Genomic DNA, 27349 nt, shown 5'->3' with positions numbered 1-27349 from the left:
ATTAGTTCCGTATCAGAAGAGGCTGGTTCTGTAACCTTTCAGCAAGGCTCGGGGAATCCAGCGATCCAAAAAGAACCTTTTAACACGGCTAAAGGAGTCCCGTAGAAGGGAGTAGTGGGCAGTGTGGACTATGCGTGTATATGTGAGTGTGAGCACGCAAGACGGAAGCGTCGAGTTGCGGAATCGACTCGTCCCTAAGTTCTAAAGGCCACCGCGTCCGCAGTTTTCCGCCCTAGAGGGGCCGGGGACTCACGGCCTGCACCGGAGAGTAGCGCCCCGTGGATTCTAGGGGGTGGGCTGGAAGGAGGAGGGGGTCTCGCCAGGGTTTCAGGGCGTGGCTGGAGTGGGGGCGCGCGGCGAGTGTGCGCGGGTGTGCGCGCGCGACAGGGCGAGTGTGAGCGCGGCGAGTGTGAGCGCGGCGAGTGTGTGGCCGCGTCGCCATTCCCCGTGACGTCAGAGTGTATTGTTGTGAGCGGGGCCGAGCGGAGCTTCCCCGGAGCTGTCACCGCGGCAGCCGCGGCGGCGGCGGCGCAGCGCGAGCCCCACGCGAGCGAGCCCGGCCGGCTCCGCCCCCGCCCCGGCTCGGGCCCAGCCGCCGCCCCCGCCCCCGCCCCCGGCCCGCCCGCCCGCCGCGCGCCACCGCCGCCGCCGCGCCCCCACCCACCCACCCCACCCCCTCGCTCCATCCCTCCCACCCGCCGCCGCCGCCACCGCCCGCGCGCCTCCCCCCGCGGAGCGAGTGCGGGTCACCGGGTCACTGGGTCATTGTCTCCGCGCCCGAACCCCGAGCACCCCGTGGAATCCCCCACGTCATCATCAGAAACATCAATGAGATGCAAACATGAAAGACAAGAGGAAGAAGAAGGACCGCACCTGGGCCGAGGCTGCCCGCCTGGTACGTACCGCCCCCCGCCCGCCGCCCGCGCGTCCCGCCGGCCCCGCAACTCGCCCGGCGCCGGTCCGGGGCGCCGGAGACGGCCACTTACAGCCCGAGCGCCGCCAGCTCGCCGGGCTCCTGCTCTTTGTTATTCCGCGGGAGTGGGCTTGCCCAGGGGCCCCGTGTGTGTGCGTGCGCGCGCGGAGGAGCGCAGCGATTATCTCGGGGAGCCCCGCGCCTGCCGCGCCCGGGACCGCCCGGGACACTTCGCCCGGTACTTCGCTCTCTGGGCTCGGCTGTGCCTTATCCACGGGTGAATTTGCGAGCGCTCGGCCCCGCTCTACTTCCCTCTCTGCCGCTCCGGAGACCTTTGTGTGGCAATTACCACTCCCTCCCGGTCCCCCACCCCCCGGAATTTCATCAGTAACTCTCTGTGCACGGTCTGTGTATGTTCGGCGTTTGTGAGTTCATACATTTTACACGTGCATGTACAGTGTGTGTCCGATACGGACTTGTGGGGCGTATGCATGTGGGTTAGGTCGTTGCGTGTCTGTGTGCCGTGTCGTGTGCATTATCTATGCACATTGATACGTGCATGTTTTGTGTGGATCCAGTTTGCTTGTGTTTGTAGGTATTTGCATTGCTCGATGTTTGTGTGGACATTCTGTACACGTGTGTGCAATTTGAGTGTGTGTCGGGGTGTGTGTGTGTGTTTGGTGAAGTTGGGTCAGTGTCATTTGTAGTGGGAGGGTATTAATAGTGTACAGCTAGGTGTGTTTTACTGCTGGGTTCCTGGGCGGTGTTACTTGGCTGCTTTTCCTTTTCTTTAACCTTTCGGAGCTTACGTTTTAATCATCGAAAGAATGTCTCTATAGAAATGCTGGTTGGCAGAGGGGCGGCGTCGTCTTGGTTTGATGCGTGTGTATGTATGCGTGTTTTTCTTCTTCTAAAGGACAGCTGAAAACGGCTTTTTTTTTTTTTAAAGGATATTTCTGTACAGTATGTCTCACGGGAATGCACGGCATTGCATTTGAAGCTGAGCCTTTCAGGGTTTCGGCTGCATAAATTAAATATTTATTCACCAACTTACTATCTGTTATAAATTGGCCAAAAGAAAGCAGACTGCATGCAGCAGGGAAAAAAAAAGAACCAAGGACATGTTATTGGGTTGACTTGGAAATACTGCTTTTCTGTAACTGTGGTCATTTTTTAAAGCTTTGAACAACTACGTTGTGCTCATGGAGAACATTTGTCGAAAGTAATTATATGAGTTTGGTTGAAGGGACTTGCTGGCATGTCTCTGGATTCTAGCAAAGGGTTTTAGATAATTGGTCCTACTGCCCTGTGAGGAAGTGACAGAAGTCCTTTTTAATTGCATTCTAATTATTTGTAACAGAGTGTCCAGGTCCCTTTACTTCATCTCTTTATTTTGTAGCACTGTGTTATCATTGCTCTCCTTATCTGTGGTTGTGTTAATCACTAAATCACTTGCTGCAGAGGATGAGCAGGTGATAGTCATTCTCTAATGAACTGCATCTGGGAGAGGAAACTTAGTTCCTGGGGAATATGTGAGAAGTAAGCAATAAGTGTTAAGTAGATGCCAGATTGATGTTATCGCTGAGTTTTTGCTGGAGCACAGTACATTACTTATTGTTTGCTCGGCCATTAATTCAGAATTGTGTGGGGGTGTATAAGGCTCGTGAAAATGCATTATTCAGGTTTCTCTAAGTGGCAATCAAGTAATGTCATAGAGCTTCAGTGTATGTATTTTAAACAAGTGAACAATGAGTTGATTTGTAAACATTTTAAAATAATGATTTGTGGAATAGCCCTGTCTACCTGCAGAGATTTACTTAATCAATAACATTATTCTGATGGAATTTAAGGCTAGCCACTTGTTTTCAATCATTATATGTTACTATGCTTGAAAATGCTCTTTGTTAGTTCATCTAATGATAATGTAGCTGTGTTGATACATCTAGAAATATGTTTCTAACTCATGGTTTTCTTCTTTTGTTAAAAGTGGTATTTTTCTTTTGCAAAGTTCATTGATGGGAAAAGACAGTCGAGGAGTCACCAACACAAAAGAATTAATGATAGACCAGATGTCTCTATTTTAAGCAGACATATTGAACTAGTATTTATGGTAATTTTTCAATTTGATTCAAGTTGTTTTTCCCCTGGTAGTTGTACAAATGTGTTGTGTTCAAAATGTGAGAGTTGAAATAAAATACTGAATAAAATAACATGTAATTGTAGGAGAAAAATCTTTTTTGAGAAATGTTATTTGTAGAAGTGACTTAAGATAATTCTAAACTTATTTTGTGAATAAAAGAGAAATTGGTCCATTTAGATAATAATGCCATCATTTCATCTTTTCTTTATGGATTACATGAATGCATATGGATTTAAAACTCTCTTCCAAACTAGCATGATAGAATATTTTTACTCTTATAATTGATAATAATAGTTTATACTCAAGGAAAAACTAATGTCTTTTTTAGCATTTCTGTGATAGAAATACAGTACTGCCATTCCAAATTTTAAAATGTGTTCTATTGATTTTTGTTGTTGTTGAAGACTTTTAGCCTTTTCTCTACCAAATGTTCAACTAGGTGTCTGATTTTTAAAGTAAAGATTAAGGATAGGTCGAAGATGTGCAACTCAGTTTGTGGTTCTTGGAATATATGAACTAAAGAGAACTCAAATTAACACTAATAACCTTCCAATTTGTACAGTGTGTAAAACCTTCTGGAGTGAGTGTGTGTGTGTCTGCACGTGTGTTAGGTTTTCTTGAAAGAGGATGTCATGGGGGAAGAAAGGCAAAATAGATTTTTTGAGCTATAATCTAAAGCTTATGTTTTAGATGTAGCTTTGTATCCACTTTTGAGAAAAAAATGTGTGGAAGAACAGCCATTCTTTCTAGAGTAACTAAGAACTTCCAACTGACAACAGAATTTTTGTTTTCTTTATCAGAAAAGTATAACATCTTCAAATCTGTACACTCTGAGTGGTACCTCTGGGGTTTCTGTTTTAGACATAGATACAGCTATTGCAAGCTCTACCATTTTCCTCATATAAGTATGTAGTATTTGTATGCGATGGGCTTGCTTAGCTTACAAAAGCAGGAGTGGTGATATGATTTCCATGTATTTTCAGGAATACAGGCTTCCCTTTTAAAAGAGTAGTACCACATCTTTTTTCTTAGTTTCAGACATTTCAGTTTTTAGGCTCCTCCCCTCCCCCACAGCCTTCTGCATTTGTGATTGTTACTTTTCACATTGCCATTTAATATGGAGTCTGCTCCCAAACCATATGCATTTTCTTCTGTTTTATTTGCTCTTCTAAGGATGTAGAGTCTCAGAGGATCCCACAATCACATGGAAGTATCTTCTGTCTTAATATTTGTAGGCCACAATAAGAATAAAAATCAAAACCATAACTCTTGTCGAGCTGGGGCTTTGACTTTAATCCCTTTGACTTTTATCTCAAGTCTTCACTCTGTTACTATAAATACAGTTTAAACCATTGTGAAAGGAACTTCATGCTACATTGTAAAAAATGGGGATTTGACAGGACTTTGTTTTACTGCACTAAGGGGTTTCTTTGTTACTAGCTTAACACAGACTATGCTGTTATATGTATATATTTACTCTAGATTAATTCTTTTCTTTTTTGACGTGGAAAAATTTCGTTGCCTTAAGAAGTGCTTTTTGATAGTTTCATCACTTTGTTCTACCTGGAATGCTGCTTTGAAGAGCAGGGTTCAGTGTATTGATTTGTTCCCTGAGTTTCCTTCTATTTGTTTTATTCCTTACTATCTTTGTTTAGTCTCAGTGGCACCTGAAAATAAATCTTAACAGCCTTCAATAGCTTTGCGCTTGGTAACATGGCTGATTTATTTGCTTGTAGTTTAGATACAGTCAGACAGATAATGCATATTGTTTTGTTTTTATTTTTTTAATTTTTGTAGTTCAAGGTGACCTTTGAGGGGGAAGCATTTGTGTGTGTGTGTGTGTGTGTGTGTGTAATGGCAAAGTTGCCTCTTTGTTGGGTGAAAACAGGCACGCATCTCTTTATGCACAGCAGGGTCGCTGAAGGTTTTAAGTAAACTGAAATTTTATTAATCATATCGTATTAAAATTTAGTGGGGGGGATTTATTAATTAAAGCAAATCTGTGAATCTTTTTTGCACAGTTAATCTTTTGCGTAATTCATTACATTTTAAATAAACTGTTAGGGTTTCTATAAAATAAGGCTGAGTGGTATTGGTAGCTATCAAAAGAGAAAACAATTCCTATTTACGAATTTACTGACAGTCTCACCTTATGTCTTTCTTTGTATTTTAGAAAATCAGTATGATTTTTCAGGAATTATGAGAATGGTAGTTGTGATTGGGTTGTAGGTTTGGATCAGGACCTTAAACAGTTGAGAAAATCTAGACTTATGATTTGGGGGTCAGCTAAAAGTTGCACATGAGCATAATGCAGCTGGGCTTACTGGCTCACAACCTGGCTAATAAATTGTAAAAGCAAATGGAGTTTTATTTTCTATCACTTTAATTTTAATTGGTTTGATTCAGCTATTTTCTGTAGTCTAAAAGTAGCATTGTCTCTGTGTTTTCAGATATGTCAAACTGCAAATTGTCTGTTTGCAATTTCAACTATAGAAAAGATTTAGTGATCTCGATGCATATTTAGGGAAAAATGAATTTTAAGTTGGAAAAAATGAGTGTGAAATAATGGGAAATGTGAACTTAGCCCTATTGTCTAGGTTGTTAATTTTTTATTCCCTGCTAACGTGAAAGGGAATTTTAGGAATTAATTCTTTCTTAAGTATTTCTCTTCTTTTGACAAATTCTTTGGTACCAGATGATTCCTTGGATGACAGAAATGAAGCATCTTTTTTGATGTACTATGACTTTTAGACTTACAAAATTACACCTGTAAGGGCTTTTACCATAGAAAAGCTAGTTTGTAAAGTAATTAACTTTACTATGTTATAATTTAATAGTTTTCATATCACTGAAATACATGGAAAATTGAAATATGGTTCCTAAACATTTTGAGGGCAACAATGTATTAGGATTCAAATACTGTGAGGATTCAAAGATGTAACCTTAAGAGGGGGGGTTCCATTTCAGTAGAGGAGATGAGAATAACTGGAGGATGGCTGGACAGAAACCATTTGTAGGTGTTGTATGAATGATCAAACAGGTGGCAGTTTGGAAATTTACCCAAGGGAGAAGCCATGTGGTATGTGGTGATTGTAGAAGGCCTAATGGATTAGGTGAAACTTGGTTTGGCCTGGAAATATAAGTAAGATTAAATATGTGACAAGAGAAGAATATTCTGAGAGGAGAGAATATCATGGACAAAGATGTAGTGTCAAGCAAGACCATGGGTTTGGGTCATGGGGAGACATGTCTAAAAGTATTAGAAGACTAGAGGGCCTGGGCTCTGGGATGATAATGAAAATTAGATTGTGACCAGACTGAGGAGGGATTTGAGTCATTTTAAAGCAGTTGGGTCTTATAAGTTGTAGCTTGGAGCTGGTGGAGTAGGTTGTCATGATAGGGGAATTAAAAAACAACAACAGAATAAAATGAATATCCCTTGTAATAATGTATGTTTGTACCATGATAGAAGGAGCACCAGTGGTGGGGTTGAGGGGGCGGATGTGCCTCTGATGCTTCCATTACTTGGTACTAGTGAGTCTGAAAACAAAATTGTGTTTAGAAATATTTTATTTTTCTAAAAATATAACCTTATTCTGTCCCATATTCTTTACCAAATGAGGCAAAGTAAAAATCAGTAAGTATATACATTCCATTTGTAGAAGTGCTTGGAGAGTACTCCCATTTGTTCTCTAAATCACTCTTGCGGGGTCAGTAGGCAGCTATGATTATTTCAGGAACTCAGTGTCTGGTGTGATATAATGCCTTGTCCAGTACCATCTCCCTGCCTACCAGGAGCAAAGCCAGGCCGGGGCTGATAGTCTGAGGCCCCAGGCTCTTTTTCTTTATACCTTGATGTCCTTCTGATTTTTAAAAAAACAGTAATGGCATTCTGATTGATCTGTATTTGACCAATTGGTTTCATTGAGCCGTAAGGAGGATTTGAGCATGTTTCAGACTTCTTCCTTGTCTTTGTGATTACCTGATTGTTACTTTTCATATATATTTAGCATTAAAAATTCTTTGTGAAGTTTTTATTTTATTTATATATTTATCCCCCACCCCACCCCACCCCCCACTCAAGTTGTCAGTAGCAGATCCTGTCTCCTTCCTGATAGGGTCCTGACAAGGGACATCTGTATAGAACTGCTTTCAGCTATTTACGAGCACTGAGTGCCGTGATTGTTCTGCTTTTGTCCCTGCACAGTCGGTAGCTGCTGAAATCTAGCCCTGACTGAAACTTTCCTTGAAGAGCCCTTGGAGAACAAATAGTAACATTATATGATTAGCCACATTGTTTTCATTATTAAACAAATCTACATAAAAGGGTAGCAGTTTACAGCTTTATCAGCTTGAACTTAGACACCTACCTCTCTTCTTCCCTTAATATTCCCACTTGAAGTGGTGACAATTAACTGTTGCTGGTTTTAATGTCAGCAACTGACAACACCAAATTGGGAATAGGCACTTCTCCTGGTTGATTGACATATAGCCCTCTGACACATTCTTAAATCATTTTAAGGCAAATTCATGTCCTGGGGTTAGAGCCAAAGGGCTTGTCAGAACATTGACTTTAATAGTCCGAAATATATAACTTAAGTGACATCCAAGACCTTAGTTTGGGTGGAAATTTTAGAACCCAAGGAATTCTCCAAGGCAGTGCAATTTATACTTAGTAGACAAGCTTAGAAATTGTAAAATTTTGAAAACATATAGCTATATAATTTAATTTATGATAGAATTATGTGCCATGGGTTTATTTTGCATATCTTTAGCATAAATTAACCCAGGATAAACTAGATAATAATTTTGGAGACTGTATTTCCCTGGTGACAGCTAGAATAATTCTGAAGTTGGTATTTTCTTTTTTGGCAAATGTTCTTTTGCTTTTTTAGTTATGCAACAGTTGATTTCTGAATATATTACCTATGCCTTAAAATAAATAAAAGAATAGTATGAGCTCTTTTCACCTTATTTAGAAGACAGATGTCATTTTTAAAATATTATTAGAACCTACTTTAGTATTTTCAAGAAATTAGGAAATGAGATTGGATCTTTGGGCTGGTTTTTTCTGCTGAGCCATAGGGCAAATGTGATACAGGCTGTTGTTTATTCTTCTGTTTGTTTTTATTTTTATGTCAAAAATAAATGTATGTGTAATTTGTACAAAACATTGTTGATAACTGCAGAACCAAGTAGAGGAAAGTACCTCATCTTGCTGTCTGGACCATCAAGTTCTAAGACTCTTTACTTTCCCCTCTCCCAAAAGAAGAACAAATAATCTCTTATTTAAAAAAAATATTTATAAGAAAATTCTCTTCCTTTAAAAACGTTATGTTTTCAGAACTTTAAGAAATTGTATTAATGTCTTTTCTGAATCCTTTCTGCTAAATTCTTTGTCTCTCTTTTAAATCAGTCCTAGATAACTCATTTAAATAAAAATGTATCCAGCTTCTTTATAGTGTCATGTTCTCTTCCCATCACTCTTCTAACACTTTCTGGCCTGCTTCAGGATTCCCTTCTTTTATTTGCCCCTTTATTGTTGATATATCTGTGGATCTTGGGCACTTTCACCCACTCCAATGGTAGTTCTCCCATGATGACTTCAGCCTTGATCTTCTCCCTGAATTTCAGACTTATATTACCAATTCCTATCATTTATCTCTGTGTATTATGGATATTTCAGACAGAATTATCCAGTTCAGTTAAGCCTTTATTGGACATCTCCCACAAATGTGTCAAGCATTGGGTACACATAAAAGAATGCGACCGCGTTCCTGCCTGGGAGGGACTTATCTGTGTAAACCTAAATCCATGGTGTTAGTATATTCTGTTTCCTAAATATAGCTCATATTTAGCTTCCTCTCTTTTTGTTCATTACAACTCAGCTTGTTCTGTTCAACCAGCTAGTTTTGTCTCAAGTCTCTTTTCAAAGTCATCTTGGTTACTGATGCTGTATTTCTTTCTAGAAGATACCTGAGATTATTGAAACACTTCTTTGCCTAAAAACTTTTTTAATTACTTTCAAGCTAAAGTTCAGTAGGTTATAGAGAGCCCTTTTCAAAATAGGAAACATTCTTAAGTGGTTTATGATTGTTCTTCTTAACAGTGTGCAGAATTTAGCATGTCCTAGCCATTATGCACCATAGCAAACTTTCCCTCTTGTAGGTACTCTCTCAGCCTTAGATTTATTTTATATTCTTTTAAAAAATACTCACAAGCAAGTTATATTTAACAGTCAGTAGTTAATTAAATTTGTCAACACATTTTCTAATGTTTGTGCTCAACTTTATTTCTTTATCACATTTCCCTTCTTTCTGAATTATCCTTTTTAACAGTTTTTTTTTTTTTTTCTTTTAATGGGGGTCTCTGGTAGTCAATACTCTATCTTTGTATGTCTAAAATATTTTTGTTTTGCTATCACCTTTAAAATTTTTTATTAAACTTTTAATTTGAGATCCTTATAGATACACATGCAGTTGTGAGATAATTCGGAGACCTTGTGTTGCCCTCACCTTTGAATGATAATTTAGTCAGGTATAAAAGTCTAGGTTAACAGTTGTTTACCCTCAGTACTTTGGAAATGGATGTTCATTGTGCTCATGCATCAAGGGTTGTGATGCAGTCTGCTGTGAAATTGTTATTTTTTGGAGATGAAATTCTTTGTATATGAATTTCGCAGTTTTAATATTCTGTCTCAAGTTTATGCCTATAGGTAGATTTGTCTTTACTCTATTTGATACTTAAGAATATAACTAATTGTTGCCCTCTTTATGCCCTTAAAATTTTAACCGTGTTGTTATATAGAACTTATTTCATTGTATCACCAACTGCCTGTGAATTCTTTGATGTCTTCAAAGAATATCCTCTGCATCTAGTCCATCTATCATATTTAGCTTATGGATTATAAATGATTATTTAAGAACAATGGGGAAAGGAGTCCCCTAGTACTGAATAGGATTTGGAGATGAATGTGTAGACTTTCTTAGTCAGGATTCTGGGTTGCAGGCAGCAGAGAACAACTCTGACTTGTTTAGGTAGAAAAGGAGTTTTTTTTTTTTTTTTTTTTTTTTTTTTTGTTTATGGAAGATATAAAGTATCTCATGTAATCATCAGGAAATCTCTGAAGAACCAGGCTTGGAAAATGAGCAGGAACCATTGGAGGCTGGGAAACAAGGACACATAGGCAAGGTCATGCCACAGGAGTAGTCTAGTTGGGATGTCACCATGGGCACTGTCTCTATCACCATCTGTGATTCAGTGATGACACAGGACACTGCCACTGCTACCAGTGCGCAATGTGCATTTATCAGAACCTGCTCTGTCCTGTCATCCCATGTTCAGGATTCAAATTCATGAGCAGAAGCATGTAATTAGCAGGCTCCAGCTTCCATGGGAGTGTTAGAGAGTGGTGAGCAGATGTACTGGGCCCCTTAATTCCTGAAGGCAATTAAATGCATCTCCAGTTGCATTTTTCAGAGTAAAACTAAAATCAGTAAGTCCAAAACGAAGTTTCATTTCTTCTTCACCACCTTTTCCCAGCATGTCCATTCTTCCTTTCTTTCATTTTACAGTGAAAGCCTCACTAACCTCGGTTGTCCAAGCTGGAAACCCACTCATGCCAGTTAATGTTAGCAATTGGTAGTTTCTGTATTCTCATAAAGTTGCTGCAATAACTTTGTCACTAGTTTTTTTACACTTGCCTCCAGTCAGAGTCATTCTTCATATTTCATCCATAACTACTTTTTTAAAGGTAAATCCAGTTCATGGTATCCCCTTGGGTCCATCCTAGTCCCAGCAGGAAATGGATAGCATTATCTGAAAATGGTGATTGAAGAAAGTTAGGGCACAGTGAGAGAAAGGAACAAGGGATAGTGATGATTAGGAAAGCAAGAAGTGTCCGGAAGGTCAGGGAGTGGTTGCTGCAATTATGGGGCTTTGGTAGTGAGGTATAGCCAGCCCTCTTCTCTGCAATGGGAAGTGTCAGTATTCTGACTCCTGTCTCCTTCCATTTTCTCCTTTCCAGTTGGTGGCTCCTATGGATGTACTCACCCAGAATCTGGAGGACAGGGGAAATTCTTGAGGAAATTCATAGATGTCAGTCTCCTGGGGCACAGAGCTGGGTGGAGAAGGATAGAGAGTGAACCTGGAGGAGCTACTAGAGACTATCAAGCATACTTAAAAAACAAAACAAAACAAAAAACCAAAAAAAAAAATTTTTTTTAATGCCTCCCTGGTTTCAGAGTACAGTCCCCCATTTGTTTCAAGACCGCTTTATGTCTATCTGCATACTTCCTCTTTTTCATTGCTTGATCCTCCTGTCACAGGCATTCTAAACTCCAGTCATATTAAAGTACTATTAGATCTTTGAATTTATCACACTTTCCCTTATTTTGCCTTGCCTCTGTGCGTGCTTTTCCTTCTGTTTGTAAATTCTCTCTCCTCATTCTTATACTTCATAGGATAAATTCCTAAGCCCCATTCAGATTTCAGCTTCCTTTGGGAAGCTTTTTTATGCTCCCAAAGCACTTTGTAGTTGGGACAATATATTACAATTTGCTGTTTACTTTTACAATTGTTTCTGAAGGCATAATGCCCAGTGTACTGCCTCATGTTAAGTTGGGGCTGATTGTTGTTGAGTTGAGTGAATTAATCCAAGAAGATTTTTCAGGGGAGCTGTTAGAGCCAAATATTTAAGAGTTGGACAGATCTATAGAAATGGAGAGCAACTTCTCCCTAAAATTTATGTCTTCTTGATTAATTTCTGTTTGTCGTTGCTGAATTGTTATTGTACAGTCCAGAGAAGGGATCAAATTTTCCAAGAATCCATTAAATGGATTTTGAAAGTCTGTATTTATTTTAAGCTCACTATTTTTTCTCCTTTTTTTAATTAGAGAAATTGTAGGTTTACAAAAAAAAATGAATAAAATAGAGTTCCTATATATCACCCTATTATTAACACTTTGCATTAATTTGTTACATTTGTAGCAATTGATGAAAGAACATTTTTGTAATTATACTATTGGCTATAGTCCATGATTTACTTTAGGGTTCACTGTTTTTGTTGTACAGTCCTATGGATTAAAAAAAGTTTTTATTCTGGTAACATACAATCTAAAATGTCCCCTTTTAACCACATTCGAATATGTAATCCACTGCTGTTAATTATATCCATAATGCTTTGCTATCATTACCACCATCCATTCCCAAAGCTTTCCATCACCCCAAACAGAAATTCTGTATAATTTAAGCATTAATTCTTCATTCTCTAGCCCCCCCACCCTGGCCTCTGGCAATATATATTCCAGTTTCTATGAATTTGGTTATTCTGATTATTTCATGTCAGTGAGGTGATATATTTATCCTTTTGTATCTGGCTTCTTTCACTCAACATGATGTTTTCAAGGATCATCTGTATTGTCACATGTATCAGAACTTTATTCCTTTTTTTTGCGAATAATATTCCATTCCATTTTGTTTATTCTTTCCTCAGTTGGCGGCCGCTTAGGTTGACTCCATCTTTTGGCATTTGTGAATAATTCCACTATGAATATTGGTGTGCAAGTATTTGTTCCTGTCATTGCTTTCAAATCTTTTGGGTATATAATGGGAAATGAGGTTGCAGGTCATATGGTCATTCTATACTTAACTTTCTGAGGAACAGCTCACCTGTCTTCACATGCACCATTCTACATTCACACCAACAATGAATTAGTGTTCCTATTTCTCCACATCTTCTCCAACACTTCTAATTGTCTGTATTGTTTTTTTAAATAGTAGCCATTCTAGTGAGTGTGATGGTATCTTGTGATTTTGATTTGCATTTCCCTAATGGCTAATGATATTGAACATCTTTTCACCTGATTTTTTGGCCATTTGCTTATCTTCTTTGGAGAAATGTCTGTTCAAGCCTTTTGCCCATTTTTAAATTGGGTTGTTTGTCTTTTTATTGTTGAGTTGTAGACTTTATATATTCTGGATCTTAAATCCATATTGGATATGTGGTTTCCAATTATTTTCTTCTATTTTATAGGATGTCATTTTACTTTCATGATAAAGTCCTTTGGACAAAAGTTTTTTATTTTGATGTGTTCCCATTTATCTATTTTTCTTTTGTTGCTTGTGCTTTGGGTATAAAATGTAAGAAACCATTATCTAGCAAAATGTCCTGAAGCTTCCCTATGTTTTCTTCTAGGAGTTTCATAGCTCTGATTCTTATATTTAGGTCTTTTATCAATTTTTTTTTTTGTATATGCTGAGGGGTAGGGGTACACCTTTGTTTTTTTGCGTATGGACATTCAGTTTTCCCAGCACCATTTGTTCAATAGACTGTTCTTACTCAGTTGAGTGGACTTGCCACCCTTGTCAAAAAATCACTTGGCCTTAAATGTGAGGATTGATTTCGGAACTCGCAATTCAATTCCATTGATCTATATGTCTTTCCTTATGCCAGTACCACGGTGTTTTGATTACTGTGGTTTTGTAATAAATTTTAAGATGGGGAGGTTGGAGTTCACTAGCTTTTTTCTTCTTTTTCAAGATGCTTTCGCTATTTTGGACCCCTTACCCTTCCATATATATTTGATGATTTGCTTTTTCATTTCTGCAAACAAAGTTTTTGGAATTTTGATTGGGATTGCATTGAATCTGTACATCGCTTTGGGTAGAATTGACATCTTAATATTTAGTCTTCTAATTCATGAACAGGGAATGTCCTTCCATTTATTTAGGTCTCTTTTGGTTTCTTTTAACAATGTTTTCAATTTTTCTGTATACAGGTTCTTTCCATACTTGTTTAGATTTATTCCTGGATACTTGATTCTTTTAGTTGCTATTGTAAATGGACTTTTTTCTTGATATCTTTTTCCAGTTATTCGTTGTTAGTGTATGGAGACACTACTTATTTTGGAGTATTGACCTTCTACCCAACACCTTGTGGAATTCATATATTACCTCTAGTAGTTTTTTGGGGGATTTTTCAAGATTTTCTGTATATGGGATCGTCATCTGCAAATAGGTAAAGTTTTACTTCTTTTCCAATTTAGAGGCCTTGTATTTCTTTTTCTTTTCTAATTGCTCTGAGTATAACTTCCAGTACAATATTGAATAATAGTGGTGTCAGTGGGCATCCTTGTCTTGTTCCTGATTTTAAAGGGAAAACTTTCAGTCTTTCACCATTAAGTATGATGTTAGCTGTGGTGTTTTCATATATGCCCTTTATCATGTTAAGGAAGTTTTCCTTCTACTTGTAGTTTTCTAAGTGTTTTTATTGAGAAAGGGTGCTGAATTTTTGTCAGATACATTTTCTGTATTAATCGAGATGATCATGTAGATTTTTTCCTTTGTTCTGTTAATGTAGGGTATTATGTTAATTGGTTTTCTTATGTGGAACCACCCTTGCATACCTGGGACAAATCCCACTTTATTTTAATGCTCTGTTGGATTTGGTTTCCTGGTATCTTGTTGAGGATTTTTCCATCCATATTCATACGAGATATTGGTCTGTTCTTTTCTTTTATCTTTATCTGGCTTTGGTATGATGATGATGTTGGCCTTGTAGAATGAATTAGGGAATGTTACCTCCTGTTCAGTGTTTTGGGAGAGTTTAAGCAGGATTAGTGTTAATTTTTGTGGAATGTTTGGTAAAATTCTCCTGTGAAGTCATCTAGTCTTGGATTTTTCTTTATTGGGGGTGTTTTGATTACTGATTCAATCTCTTTACCCTTCATTATTGAAAGATTTTCTATTTCATCTTAAGTAAGTGGCGGTAGATAGAATTTGTCCATTTCACCTAGGTTATATAATTTGTCAGTCCCCTATTGATAACCTTTTAGTTCTTTGGAATAATAATTTGATACTTTTCATAATTAATAACACTGGAAAATAGTTTATACCAATAAAATGTTGGGTGCTATGTGAATGAAATAAGTTTTTTTTTTTTTTAGGTAAACCCTAAGGTCTGAATGCAGTTCATTTTTAAATTTAAATTTAAGTTATGTACCATAGTAGAAATTCAGTAACCTTAAAGTAGTAGTCTTTTGTGTTTGATTTTCTTTTTTTTTTTTTTTAATTAAATTCAGTTTTATTGAGGTACAGTCACATACCACACAATCATCCACGGTGTATAATCAGTTGTTCACAGTACCATCACATAGTTATGCATTCATCACCGCAGTCTATTTTTGAACATTTTCCTTATACCAGAAAGAATCAGATTAAGAATAAAAAATAAAATTAAAAAAGAACACCCAAATCATCCCCCCATCCCACCCTATTTTTCATTTAGTCCTTGTCCCCATTTTTCCACTCATCCATCCATACACTGGATAAAGGAAGTGTGATCCACAAGGTTTTCACAATCATACTGTCACCCCCCGTAAGCTACATTGCTATACACTTGTCTTCAAGAGTCAAGGCCACTGGGTTGGAGTTTGATAGTTTCAGGTATTTACTTCTAGCTTTTCCAATACATTAAAACCTAAAGAGGGTTATCTGTATATATAGTGTGTAAGAATGTCCACCAGAGTGATCTCTGACTCCATTTGAAATCTCTCAGCCACTGAAGCTTTACTTCATTTCATCTCGCATCCCCCTTTTGGTCAAGAAGATGTTCTCAATCCCACGATGCCGGGTTCAGACTCATCCCCGGGAATCATATCCTGCATTGCCAGGCAGATTTACACCCCTGGGAGTCAGGTCCCATGTAGGGGCAAGGGCAGTGAGTTCACCTGCTGAGTTAGCTTAGCTAGAGAAAGAGAGAGGGCCACATCTGAGCAACAGAGAGGCACTCGGGGAGACTCTTAAGCACAGTTATAAGCAGGTTTAGCCTCTCCTTGGCAGTAACGAGCTTCATAAGGGCAAGTCCCAAGACAGAGGGCTTGGCACACCAAGCCGTCAGTCCTCAATTTTTGTGAGAACATCAGCAACAATCCAGGTGAGGAAGTCCAACACTTCCGCATTTTCCCCCAGCTCCTCTGTGGGGCCCTGTGTATATATTTTTATTCTCCACCCAATTACTTTGGGATGTGTCGCTATTTCACTCTAAACTATACACACGTACCATATCTCACTTCCTATTCAAAGTTCCATGTAATTGTGGTGTTTGAACAAACTGACTGTAGAAGTTATATTGTGTAGAAAATGTACAAATAAACATCTCTTCCCTTGGTTTCACATGGAAGTTGAAGTTTTAACACACAGTCAGTTTCAACCTTTACACTTTGGCCCTATTTGCCCTAGTCTTAACCAGGTCTGCTTCATTCATATCTCTAATTGAAGTCTGGGCTTTTTTCCAGCTTTTTTTTCTTTCTTTTTTTTTAAACAGTTGCTGTATGCATTAATACTGACATTCTTATGTGCTGAGCTCTAGCTCTGAGTTTCAGGTGTCACGTAGATACCCAATGTTCCAGAGACCAATCAGGTTATACACAAAAGGGTCAGCATCTCATAGTTCGGAGATAGCCATTACAATTCAGGAATAGATTTGACTGCTGTAAGATCTTACAATCTAGGGACCATTACAATAATTGTTTCCCTGTTAAGCTGTGCTCTAAGATTCAATTCTGAGTTTACACATTGTAGTTAGTCCGTATTGGTGAAGCATTATAGTGTTTGCCTTTGTATCTGGCATACTTCACTCAAAATGCTGTCTACAGGATCCATTCACATCGTTGGGTGTCTCACAGCTTCAATCCTTGTAGTTGCTCAATATTCCATTGTATATACACACCACAGCTCACCATTCTGTTCCTCAGTCGATGTACCCTTAGGCCACCGCCACCCATTGCAACTCATGAATACTGCCTCCATAAACACCAGTGTGCAAATGTCCATTCATGTCTCTGCTCTTGGATCTTCTAAGTGCATACCCCATAATGAGATTGCAAGATCTTATGGCCCCGACATACTTAGCTTCTTGTGGACACCACCACACTGACCTCCAGAAAGGCTTCACCATTCTGCTTCCTCATCAACAGTAACTAGGTACATCCCTCTCTCCGTGTTTTCTCCAGCACTTTTATCCCTATTTATATTTTTTCCTACAATTTTATACAGATATATTCATATACCATACAATTATCCACAGTGTACAGTCCGTTATTCATGGTATTATCATATAATTGTACATTTATCACCACAGTCAGCACTTGAACATATTGATTACTATGAAAGAGTTCTTTTTTTTAGTGAATAATAAAAGAGATAATAAAAAGAAAAATAAAATGTCATGTGATACAATATAATAGTAAGGACAGAAAACAACACCACTACCAAGAATCCCATATCCCTCTCTTATATCCCCCTCTCATACACGATTATCTTTGGTACAATGCCTTTGTTACATTTAATGGAAGCATATTACAGTGTTACTGTTGACCATAGACTCCAGTTTGCTTTGATTATGTTTTTTCCCCCAAATACCATCCCTTTTTCAACACTCTGCATGGCTGGCATTCATTTGTTCTCCCATATGTAAAACACATTTTTCGTATTTGTACTTTTAGTAACAGTCATTGGCCACTCCAGTTTTTGCCAAGTTATATAGTCCCAGTCTTTTTCATTTTTCTTTACCTCTGGTGTCATACATTCCCCTATCCCACCTCTTTCAGCTTTACTCACGGACATCTTTGTTCAGTATACTTATAATATTGTGCTACCATCAAACAGTTTTATGCTATCTGTTTCTGGATCTATACAATCAATCCTGCTGAACATTCTGTAGTCCTTCAGCATCAAATGCCTGATCTCTACCCTCTTTCAGTCTCTTGGTAGCCTGTGTTATCAGCTTTTAACTCTCAAAGTTTGCTCATTAATGTTAGTTCATATTAGTAAGACCATACAATATTTGTCCTTTTGTTTCTGGCTAACTTCACTCAACATAATGTCGTCAAGGTTTATCCACATTATTATATGTTCCATGTCTTTTTTCTGTCTTACAGCTGCATAATATTCCACCATGTATATATACCACTGTTTGTTTATCCACTCATCCGTTGATGGCCATTTGGGCTGTTTCCTTCTCTTGGTAATTGTGAATAATGCCGCATTAAACATCAGTTTACAAATGTGTGTTTGTGTCTTGACTTTCATTTCCTTTGAGTATATACCTAGCAATGGAATAGCTGGGGCAGATGGCCAATCTTTACTTAGCTTCCTGAGGAAACTCCACACTGTCTTCGAGAGTGTTTGCACCATTCTATGTTCCCACCAACAATGAATAAGTGTGCCTCTTTCTCCACATCCTCTCCAGCACTTGTTATTTTCTGTTTTTTGGATATGGCCATTCTGATAGGTGTGAGATGATATCGCATTATAGTTTTGATTTGCATTTCCCTAATGGCTAGTGAAATTGAGCATTTTTTCATATGTTTTTGAGCCATTTGTATTTCCTCTTCAGAAAAATGTCTGTCCGTGTCTTTTGCCCATTTTTAAATTGGGTTGTTTGTCTTTCTGTTGTTGAGTTGTAGGATCACTTTATATATTCGGGATATTAAACCCTTATCTGACACGTGGTTTCCAAATATTGTCTCCCATTGTGTCAGCTGCCTTTTTACTTTTCTAACAAAGTCCTTTGATGTAGAAAAGTGTATGATTTTGAGGAGATGAGGTAGTGTGAAACCTCCCACTTTGTTCCTCTTTCTCAAGATACTTTTGGCTATTTGGGGCACTTTACCCTTCCAAATAAATTTGGTTATTGGTTTTTCTGTTTCTGCAAAGTAAGTTTTTGGGATTTTAATCGGTATTGCATTGAATCTATAAGTCAGTTTAGGTAGAGTTGACATCTCCATTATATTTAGTCTTCCAATCCATGAACACGGTATGTTCTTCCATTTTTTCAGGTCCTGTTTCTTTGTATAGGTCTTTTGTGACCATCATTAAGTTTATTCCTAAATACTTGATTCTTTTATTTGCTATTGTAAATGGAATTTTTTTCTTCCTCTTGTTGCACATTACTTGTGTATAAGAATACTACAGATTTTTGCATGTTGATCTTGTAGCCTGCAACTTTGCTGTATTCACTGATTATCTCTAATAGCTTTGCTGTAGATTTTTCTGGATTTTCTACATGTAGAATCATATCATCTGCAAACAATGAAAGTTTTACTTCTTCCTCTCCAATTTGGATGCCTTTTATTTCTTTTTCTTGCCTAATTGTTCCCCCAGGAGGGAGAAGTGCAGTTGCAGCACTGATTAACAAACTCAGACTGCCGAACAAAAGCTCCAACCATAGATGAACTGAAACCAGACACCAGAGAATCTGGGAGCAATCAACCCAACAGAGAGGAGATAGCAAAAACAGCAAAATAAATAAATAAATAAATAAATAAATACAGAGACTTTTGGAATTGCGGTAAACATAATCCGGAGAAAGGCCAGGCTCAAACAGAACAGGCACATATGCAAACCCAAGGGGCCGGGGCCCTTCTCTGAAAAGCCAGTTTCTTTGGTTCCTTGATTGTTCCTTAATCGCCCTTAACTGTTTTATTTTTGCATCTCAGCAGCCCATCAGAACTGCAAGGACTGTAAATAGCCTATACTGTGCCCTTCTTTTTCTTTTCTTTTTTAAATAATTCTCCCTCCTGGTCCCCAGCACTGATGTCCACTGCTCCCTTGGGATTGTGGCTGGCAGGGAGGTGTGTGGGCCCCCTGGCCATGAGAACTTACAGATTTCGCTGATCTCGACTGCTCCATGTGTTCCTGAGTGATGTATGAAGTATGTCCAAACTCACATTCCTCTGCAGTGTCTGGTCCAGCAGTTCCTGGTTATCCACCAACTGTCCCAGAGGAGTAACCAAAACCCGTACCTCACCACTCCGCCATCTTGCCCCTGTGTTTGATTTTAATGAGATACGCTGAAAATCTCCAAATTGATAGAAGAATTATTTAATACAGTGATTATAACACAGATTGTTAATGTTTGCAAAGTAAATGATCTCCTTGTATACATGTAAATATTTCTAAGTCAGTTGTCATAGCCTCCCTCTACTGCGAGCACCAGAATCTAGTATAGTGATGGAATAGTCTCAGTATATCAATTATCATAAATATTACTATTGCTAGAGTATGGTACTCTCTTTATCACTAATTAAAAATAATGTCTAATAAGAGCTCACTTTTATTGGGTATTAATATGCCTGATACTATATTAAACTTTTTATATGAGTCATGACCCTTAATCTTAAAAGCAAATCTAGGAGACATGTTGTAATATTACCCGTGTTTTTAAAATGAAGAAATTGACATTTAGACAGGCTGTTATTTGAGTTTCTTTTAGTTGTTAAGTGACATAAATTTAACCAAAGGCTAAGCCAAAAGCTGGAAGTTTAAGCCAGAAGGTCCACCTGAATGTGAATTTCAAAAGTGGACTTCAGTTGTGAATGGACATGTAGGGACTTAGAGAATGTCCTCAAGGTATTTGCTTTCTCTCTGTGTTTTGCCTTGATTGTTTTTCCTTGGTTTCATATTGGAAGCAGGGTTTTGTTCAAGTCTTGGGCAAGGTAGTCACCACAGACCTGCATCCTCCAAACTTAGTCACAGAAGCGTAAAGACCGTCTCTCTTTTTTGTATTAAAGTGTCAATCCCAGAGAAGATGACAGTTGGTTTTGCTTGTCTGATCTGTCCAACATATTGCACTAACAGCAATGGCCAGGGTCAGGAAAGGGGATTGTTTGCCACACAAGCATTATGTGGAGCAAAGGAAAATTACCCAAAAGCACCAGCAAAAGGCAGATGGAAAATATGTTGGGAAATCAAACCATAAATACCTTTGGTTTTGCCACAGAGAGGGTGAGTTAATGACTCAGCTCCTAAGGAGAGATGCAGTGATTCAAATCCATATTTGCCCATTTTTTTGTGCTCTAGACATGAAGCCATACTAATGTAGGTATTTTCTCATTTATTCTTGCTGGTATTATTTTGATGATATTTGTTTTACATTAAAAGATGTTATTGTTCCAGCAGCCATTGGAAAGATTCTAAAGATTTGTTTTTTTTTTCACTGAAATTTACTTTCCTGATTTAAAGTCTAGAAGTTACTTTGGAGGTTTTCTGTTCCATTTCCCCCACAGACTAGTATATTTTTTGGAGTTATGCATGAATAGCCTATATGTAATATTTATAACAGGGCTTAACACAGTTTAGGTCTTACCTCACTAAAATATATATTTCTGGCTAAAGCCCTGACATCCTTTCTAAATGCAAGTACATTTTTTGTTCTCTGTCTACAGTACCATTTTTCTTCTAACAGTTGCTCATCATTAGATGATGTAAGTTTAGTAAAAGAATAAAATTTTCTTCTTCATAGAGTAAATCCTCACTCATACCTCTGGATATTGAGATAGTCAGTATCAGATGATGACTCTTCTTGTAGAATTCTATAGACCTCACAGCCTTATTACTGTAATTTCTTACTCATGGATCTTACACCACTTCTATTCTCTTAGCACCTAAATGAAACAAAGATAGTGTTTCAGAAAATTTCATATTCTCTTCCCTCCTCTTTTTTTTCTCAACCTTGTGGCTATGTATCCATATCTTTTCAGTTTGGATGAGGTTGATAGTACTGAGGATTGATAGTTTTTCATGGCCTACTCTAGACAGAAGTGCTACTGTGTATGAAGAGAAAAACATTTATTCCAGATCTGCCAGGATTATAATGTGGGCTTGAGATAAAAGAAAGACACTAATACTTATTCTCATACTTTCCTCCGTTTTTATGTGTGTCTTGGCATGTTTTAGCTAATGATATCCTCACAAACTAAAATCCAGTAACTAAATAGGAATAGATGAACTATCAGTGGGGAAAAAATCAGTGCATCTATATATGTATTACACTTCCTTTTGATCTTCTAATGCATGTCCTTTTTTTTCAGAATTTTTTCAGAATTCAATTGCAGCTTCCTGGATGGAAATGCAAGATTTATGAAAGTTAAACACTTTTTTTTTTATTTGTTAAAAGTTGCAGTGGAAAATGAGTTTCTTTCTTAATTAGTCCAGTATACTCCCTAAACACAATCTGTATTTTTATGAAATGTTGTCTCTCATTTTTTTGGTGCTGGGTAAGAGGGGTAGGCATTTTTAGGACAAGAAGAAACTAAACATATTAAAGGTTTCAGCCACAAGAATGGATGATGGAGAAACAAGCAGTAAGACTAATAACTTAGTGTTTTGTTTTAATTTTACATGTGTGTGTCTGCATGTCTTTAATGGTGTTGGATAGCATCTAAAGGGGAAACGATTGTCTTCTACTAAGCTATTTAAAAAAAAGCTTTCTCTGTCCTTAATACATGGGCAGGTAGACATCCTTATAGCCATTAGGTTGGTGCACATTTACTTCATTTCTCCTGCTGAGAGGTATGTGATAAGATTGTACTTTGTCCCCTTGGAGTTAGGCCTGCACATATTAGTTGTTTTGTTCCCTTGGGCCCGATGATTTTAAGAACCATTTATCTTATTTCTCTCCCTGCTTTGTTGATCAAGAAGCAGGTGTAACGATGGAACCTCAGTCATCCTGGTTCTTGGTTGTACATGTACATGCGAGTGAAAATTAAGCATTTGTTAACCCCACTGAGCTTTAGGGGTTGGTTTTTACTATTGTATATCCCAGACTATCCTGACAGATACATTCCTAATAGGAAAACAGGACCTTGTTTATGGGAAACTAAACATGTAATTACGTTCTTAGTGGGTCTGGTAAGACAAACAAAGTCAAGTCCCTTTCTTCTCCGTTACGTTAAATTCACTCCTCTTCAATATTTAGGCTTTGGTATGTTTAAGGCAGCAAACAAAATAAAATTATCATCAGGAAAATTCTTCTGTATTCCATTTTAAGATAATTCTGTTTAATTTTACTTTCCAAGATAATTGCTTTTCCTCCAGTCTGTCTACTGAGGAGGGCAGTTTTCTAACCAGAAAGAATGGAACAATTACGGTTAATGAGGATTGAATTCCAAGATAGTTGAAGAGATAGAAAAAGAGCACCTGGACATTTTAAATAAGTTCAGGTTCCCAAGTCCGGAGAAATGGTGTTTTGTTAAAAAGGTATGGGCAGATTTCCACACCACTGAGAAAGAGGAAAGCAGACACTGTAACAATATGGATACCCTTCTTTCTTTCTTCTCTCTCATTTTTTTTTTTTTTTTGCCTAGGGGAGTGCTGGTAGAAAGGAGCACCCCATAATGGATTTTATTTCCCAATCTGTCTCAGAGATCCCTGTCTCTGTTTCCCTTCCATGGAGGGCCCAGTCACCCTTGGGCTGTTTCCCATCAGTTTCCGCTCTTCCCTGGGGAAACTCCTGACAGCTCCTGGACTCCCCATTGAGCCCTACCCCTCATGTAGAAAAGGAAAAAAACAAAAAACAAAAACTGGTCTTGAAAATCTGCAGACATTCATACCAGAAGGAATGTGTTGACCATATGCATTTAAAGCCAGATGAACGATATTTGTCTGACTCTTTAATTCATCAGTGTGTAGATACAGCTGCACTAATCTATAAAGCAAAAGCTCAAAATCATGAGGTTTTCTGGAATTTTCTGCCAAGGCTTTCTTCAAATGGAGGTGGAGTTACAAATGTACATCCTTTACATGATAAATTATATATTTTTATGGCATAATTTATCTGCAGGAGACATGGATTTTTCAAATTCAATTTTATTGAAATATATTCACATACCATACAGTCATCCAAAGTGTACAATCAGTTGTTCACAGTATCATCATGTAGTTGTGCATTCATTGCCACAATCAATTTTTGAATGTTTTCATTACTCCGAAAGATAAAAATAAGAATAAAAATGAAAATAAACATAGAGGTAAAAAAGAACCCCCCAAACATGCTATACCCCCTATACTCCCCTATTATTCACTTACTTTTTGTCCCCATTTTTCTACTCAGCTGTCCATACATTGGATAAAAGGAGTGTGAGCCACAGGGTCACATTGTGTAAGCTATATAGTTATACATTCGAGGACACATGGATTTTTACAGTGAATTCTTATTTTCAGAGTTTTAGGCCATTATGTGAGAGTGTAACCACTTAATTGTAATTATTATGGGCAAGACCCCTCTGAATTTCTAGATTCACAGAAAAGAACCTCATTTTCCTTTTTCAATTTCCACTAATACGGAGCTGATATGTCTTACTTCCCCTTTGTACCAGAATACATTCAGGTTATCCACATATTTATTCTCCCATGTGTTCTCTGCACATGATGGCAGGCATTTATCTCTTAAACCTGAGTGCCAGGGCTGTGAACAGAACTTTCACTGCTTTGACTTTGGATAGTTTGCACTGGAAGGATGGATTCCTGTGGGCCCACTGCCTACTGAATATAGTTGGGTCTATCTAAGGGGAAAACATCTGGCCTAATTTATCTTCAGGCATCATTAAATAATGCTGAATGGCAACTATGGGGAAAAAAATGTGAGACTTTTAGTGTTAATTTAGAGTTGGTTAATAGGTAACTCTTGCTCTGTATTTCTTTCAAAGGGATGAATATTTTGATAACATCAAAATTAATCTTTTTTTCTTCATTTTGATATCTAAATGTGGCATTGTAGTATAATGAGCTCTCAGCCTGATGGTATTTGGAAACTCAGCTGGTAAAACAGGACTGAGGAAGGCTAGGAAAGCAGTCGGGACTATCTGATTTCATAGAGAACTTTTTTGTTGGCAAAGGTGAGTTTTAATACTCCATTGCTTCCTTAAAGACACTTAGCCCATATTTCCTAAGAACAGATATTGGCTGTAGGAAACCAGTTCTGTTTGCTTTCTGCCTAACAAATATGGCTTTTATTCCTCTAGCACTTCTCCATTTTTAGCGTACAATTCAGGGATATTAATGACAATGACATTATTGTGGTACCATCATTACCATCCATTACCAAAACTTTTTCATTCCCCCAAATGGAAACTCTGTCTGTTAAGCAATAAGGCCCCATTTTGCCCTTCCTCCAGTCCCTGGTGACCTCTAATCTACCTTCTAACTCTATGAATTTGATTATTCTAGATATTTCATATCAGTGGCATCATACAAAATGTGTAGTTTTCTGTCTGGCTTATTTCACTCAGCATGACCTTTCAAGGTTTATCCATGTTGTAGCTTGTGTCAGAACTTCATTCCTTTTTATGGCAGAATAATATTCCATTGTGTGTATGTGTGTATGTATATATAAATATATAAACACACCACTTTTTGTTTATATGTTCATCAATGCTGATATTTTAATTGAATCATAATTTCTTGGATATAGTAAATCTGGTTGGGAAATCTACTTGCTTTCTAATATAAAACTTGTGGTAGATTTTTATGGATTACTCCGTTAGAACCTGGAAGCCCATATCCAATGTCTCTTGGCCTGTAACAAGCCTCTAGGCCATATCTCTAGAGTCTTAGCATACCGGCTTCATATTTTTAAAATGTTAGCCCTCTTTCTGAAGCCTGGGAGTCAGGAATTCCTTCAGCTATTACTCATCAAAAATGGCTTCTATGTAAAGACCTCTTATTGCTGAAATTATTTATATGGCTTTGCTATATAAATATGAGCCCTTAATGTTGTAAAATTGTTTAATTTTTAAGAGTGCCTCTGGATGGATATTTAATAAAGGGGTAACACTCTGCTTTCCCAAATTTTATTTCATTAAGGATTTGGTTTGTAAATGATGAAGCAATAGCTTGTAGCGACAGCGACTCTTCCAATCATTTTCTAAGGAAGTCAGAAAAAGTAACATCTGATTTAGAAGTGTTTATTCTTTATTTTTTACATTCTTATTTGTTACTGTACTTTTAAAATGTTATGTGAAAGGAACTAACTATGGGCCTGATAATTATTATAACAAATACATTTGTCATGAACATTGATTACCAATAATTAAAACCCAACTCTAACTGGTTTAGCAAAAAGGAGAAGTTAGTGGGAAGTCCGTATAACCACAGACAGTACAGGAGAATAACAGGCCCTCAATTACAGCTGGAATGAAGAAGCAGGTGTTTCCAGGAGTCTCTCATCTGTGCTCCTGTCTGTAAAGCAGCCTTTTTTCTGAGCCTGGCTTTTCCCACATGGCTAGGAACATGGCTTCTAGCAATTTCCAGGGTTTTATTGCATGGTTTCATGACTAGAAAGCAACTGAGATGTGTTTTCTTTAGTTTTAGGTTTATGTATGCAGGAGAAGAGCAGTGACTGGCTGTTCTTGTGTACCCCATCCCTGCCACCCCACCACCCAGTCATTAGTAGGCAGCTAACTTGGCAGTATCTACAAGACTGTGGTAGCTCCTATTCAAACACAAAAGGGAGAGCGTATTTTTCAGAAGGGACTAGGTAGCTGTGCACATAAGACAGTAAATTCAGCACATCGATACTTCCTTGTCATTTGTTTATCCTGTTTTCATTCATTCAGCAACTTTTTGTTAAGCACTTTCTATGTGCCAGGCACTGGAGATACAGTGGTGAACAAAAGGAAAAAAAATACCATTGTGATCACTACTTTTCATAGAATGTAAATTATAATACCACCGCTGAAAATGGGCTAGGCGAGGGTCATTTCTAGCTAGCCTTGATTAGCATTTTGAATAAATACAAAAGAAGACGTATGGCTCAGTCTCCTTCCTTTTATTTTAATCCTTTTCAAAATAAATTAGATATTTGCCACCCTTTTCCCCCGTAAACCAGAGTATGTGTCTCCAGAGACGGTGATAAGATGTTTTATTGTAGTTCGTTTTGGTGTATGTATGTGGTTGGTAACTATGTGTTAAATCAGTGACTTATTGAGAAGGTGATGCTTGTGGTCTAGCTGCCATCAGGAGAAAAGGCCTCCTATTAATTGTGACAAAAGACTCATTGTCTTTGTCATTGTTCACCACTTAACTGGTCAAAATTAAATAATACAATGTAGCCACTGATTTTATACAATTATCTAAAGATGTAGCTTGTAATTAATTCCTTCCGGCAGGTTCTTCCGGATGCTGTGTCTTTTAGGACCTGTCTGTGGGAATAACATTGAAGACTTTTCCTGACTCTGGTTGAATGATGAGTAATGTTTGCTTTGGAAACATTTTATCTACCTGTTTTTTTTCCCTCCACTATGCTTTATAGTATAAGGTATTGTGTTAGTTTCCTAAGGCTACTGTAACAAATTACCACCAATCGGTTGGCTTAAAAGAACAAAAATGTATTCTTTCAGAGTTCTGGAGGCTGGATGTGGGAAAGCCAGTTCTCCACAGGGCCATGCTCCCCTGGAAGCCTGTTGGGGAGGGTCTTTCTAGCCTCTTGCAGGTTCTGGTAGCCCCGGACGTTCCTC

General features: G+C 38.0%; 1 protein-coding gene across 2 annotated transcripts in view; it reads left to right on the top strand.

The window, feature by feature from the left end:
- Positions 1-800: 800 nt before the first annotated feature.
- ASXL3 (ASXL transcriptional regulator 3) overlaps positions 801-27349 on the top strand; it is a 174632-nt gene continuing 148083 nt past the window's right edge. The window contains exon 1 of one of the 2 annotated variants that reach the window (XM_037806046.1): positions 801-895. In XM_037806046.1, coding sequence (XP_037661974.1) covers positions 842-895 — 54 coding nt within the window. In that variant the 5' untranslated portion in view covers positions 801-841. The remainder of the gene's footprint in view (positions 896-27349) is intronic. The other variant, XM_037806048.1, reaches the window with a different exon arrangement.

Source organism: Choloepus didactylus, chromosome 16 (genome assembly GCF_015220235.1).
Source record: "Choloepus didactylus isolate mChoDid1 chromosome 16, mChoDid1.pri, whole genome shotgun sequence".
NCBI lineage: Eukaryota > Metazoa > Chordata > Mammalia > Pilosa > Megalonychidae > Choloepus > Choloepus didactylus.
This window is presented reverse-complemented; position numbering and strand designations above follow the sequence as displayed.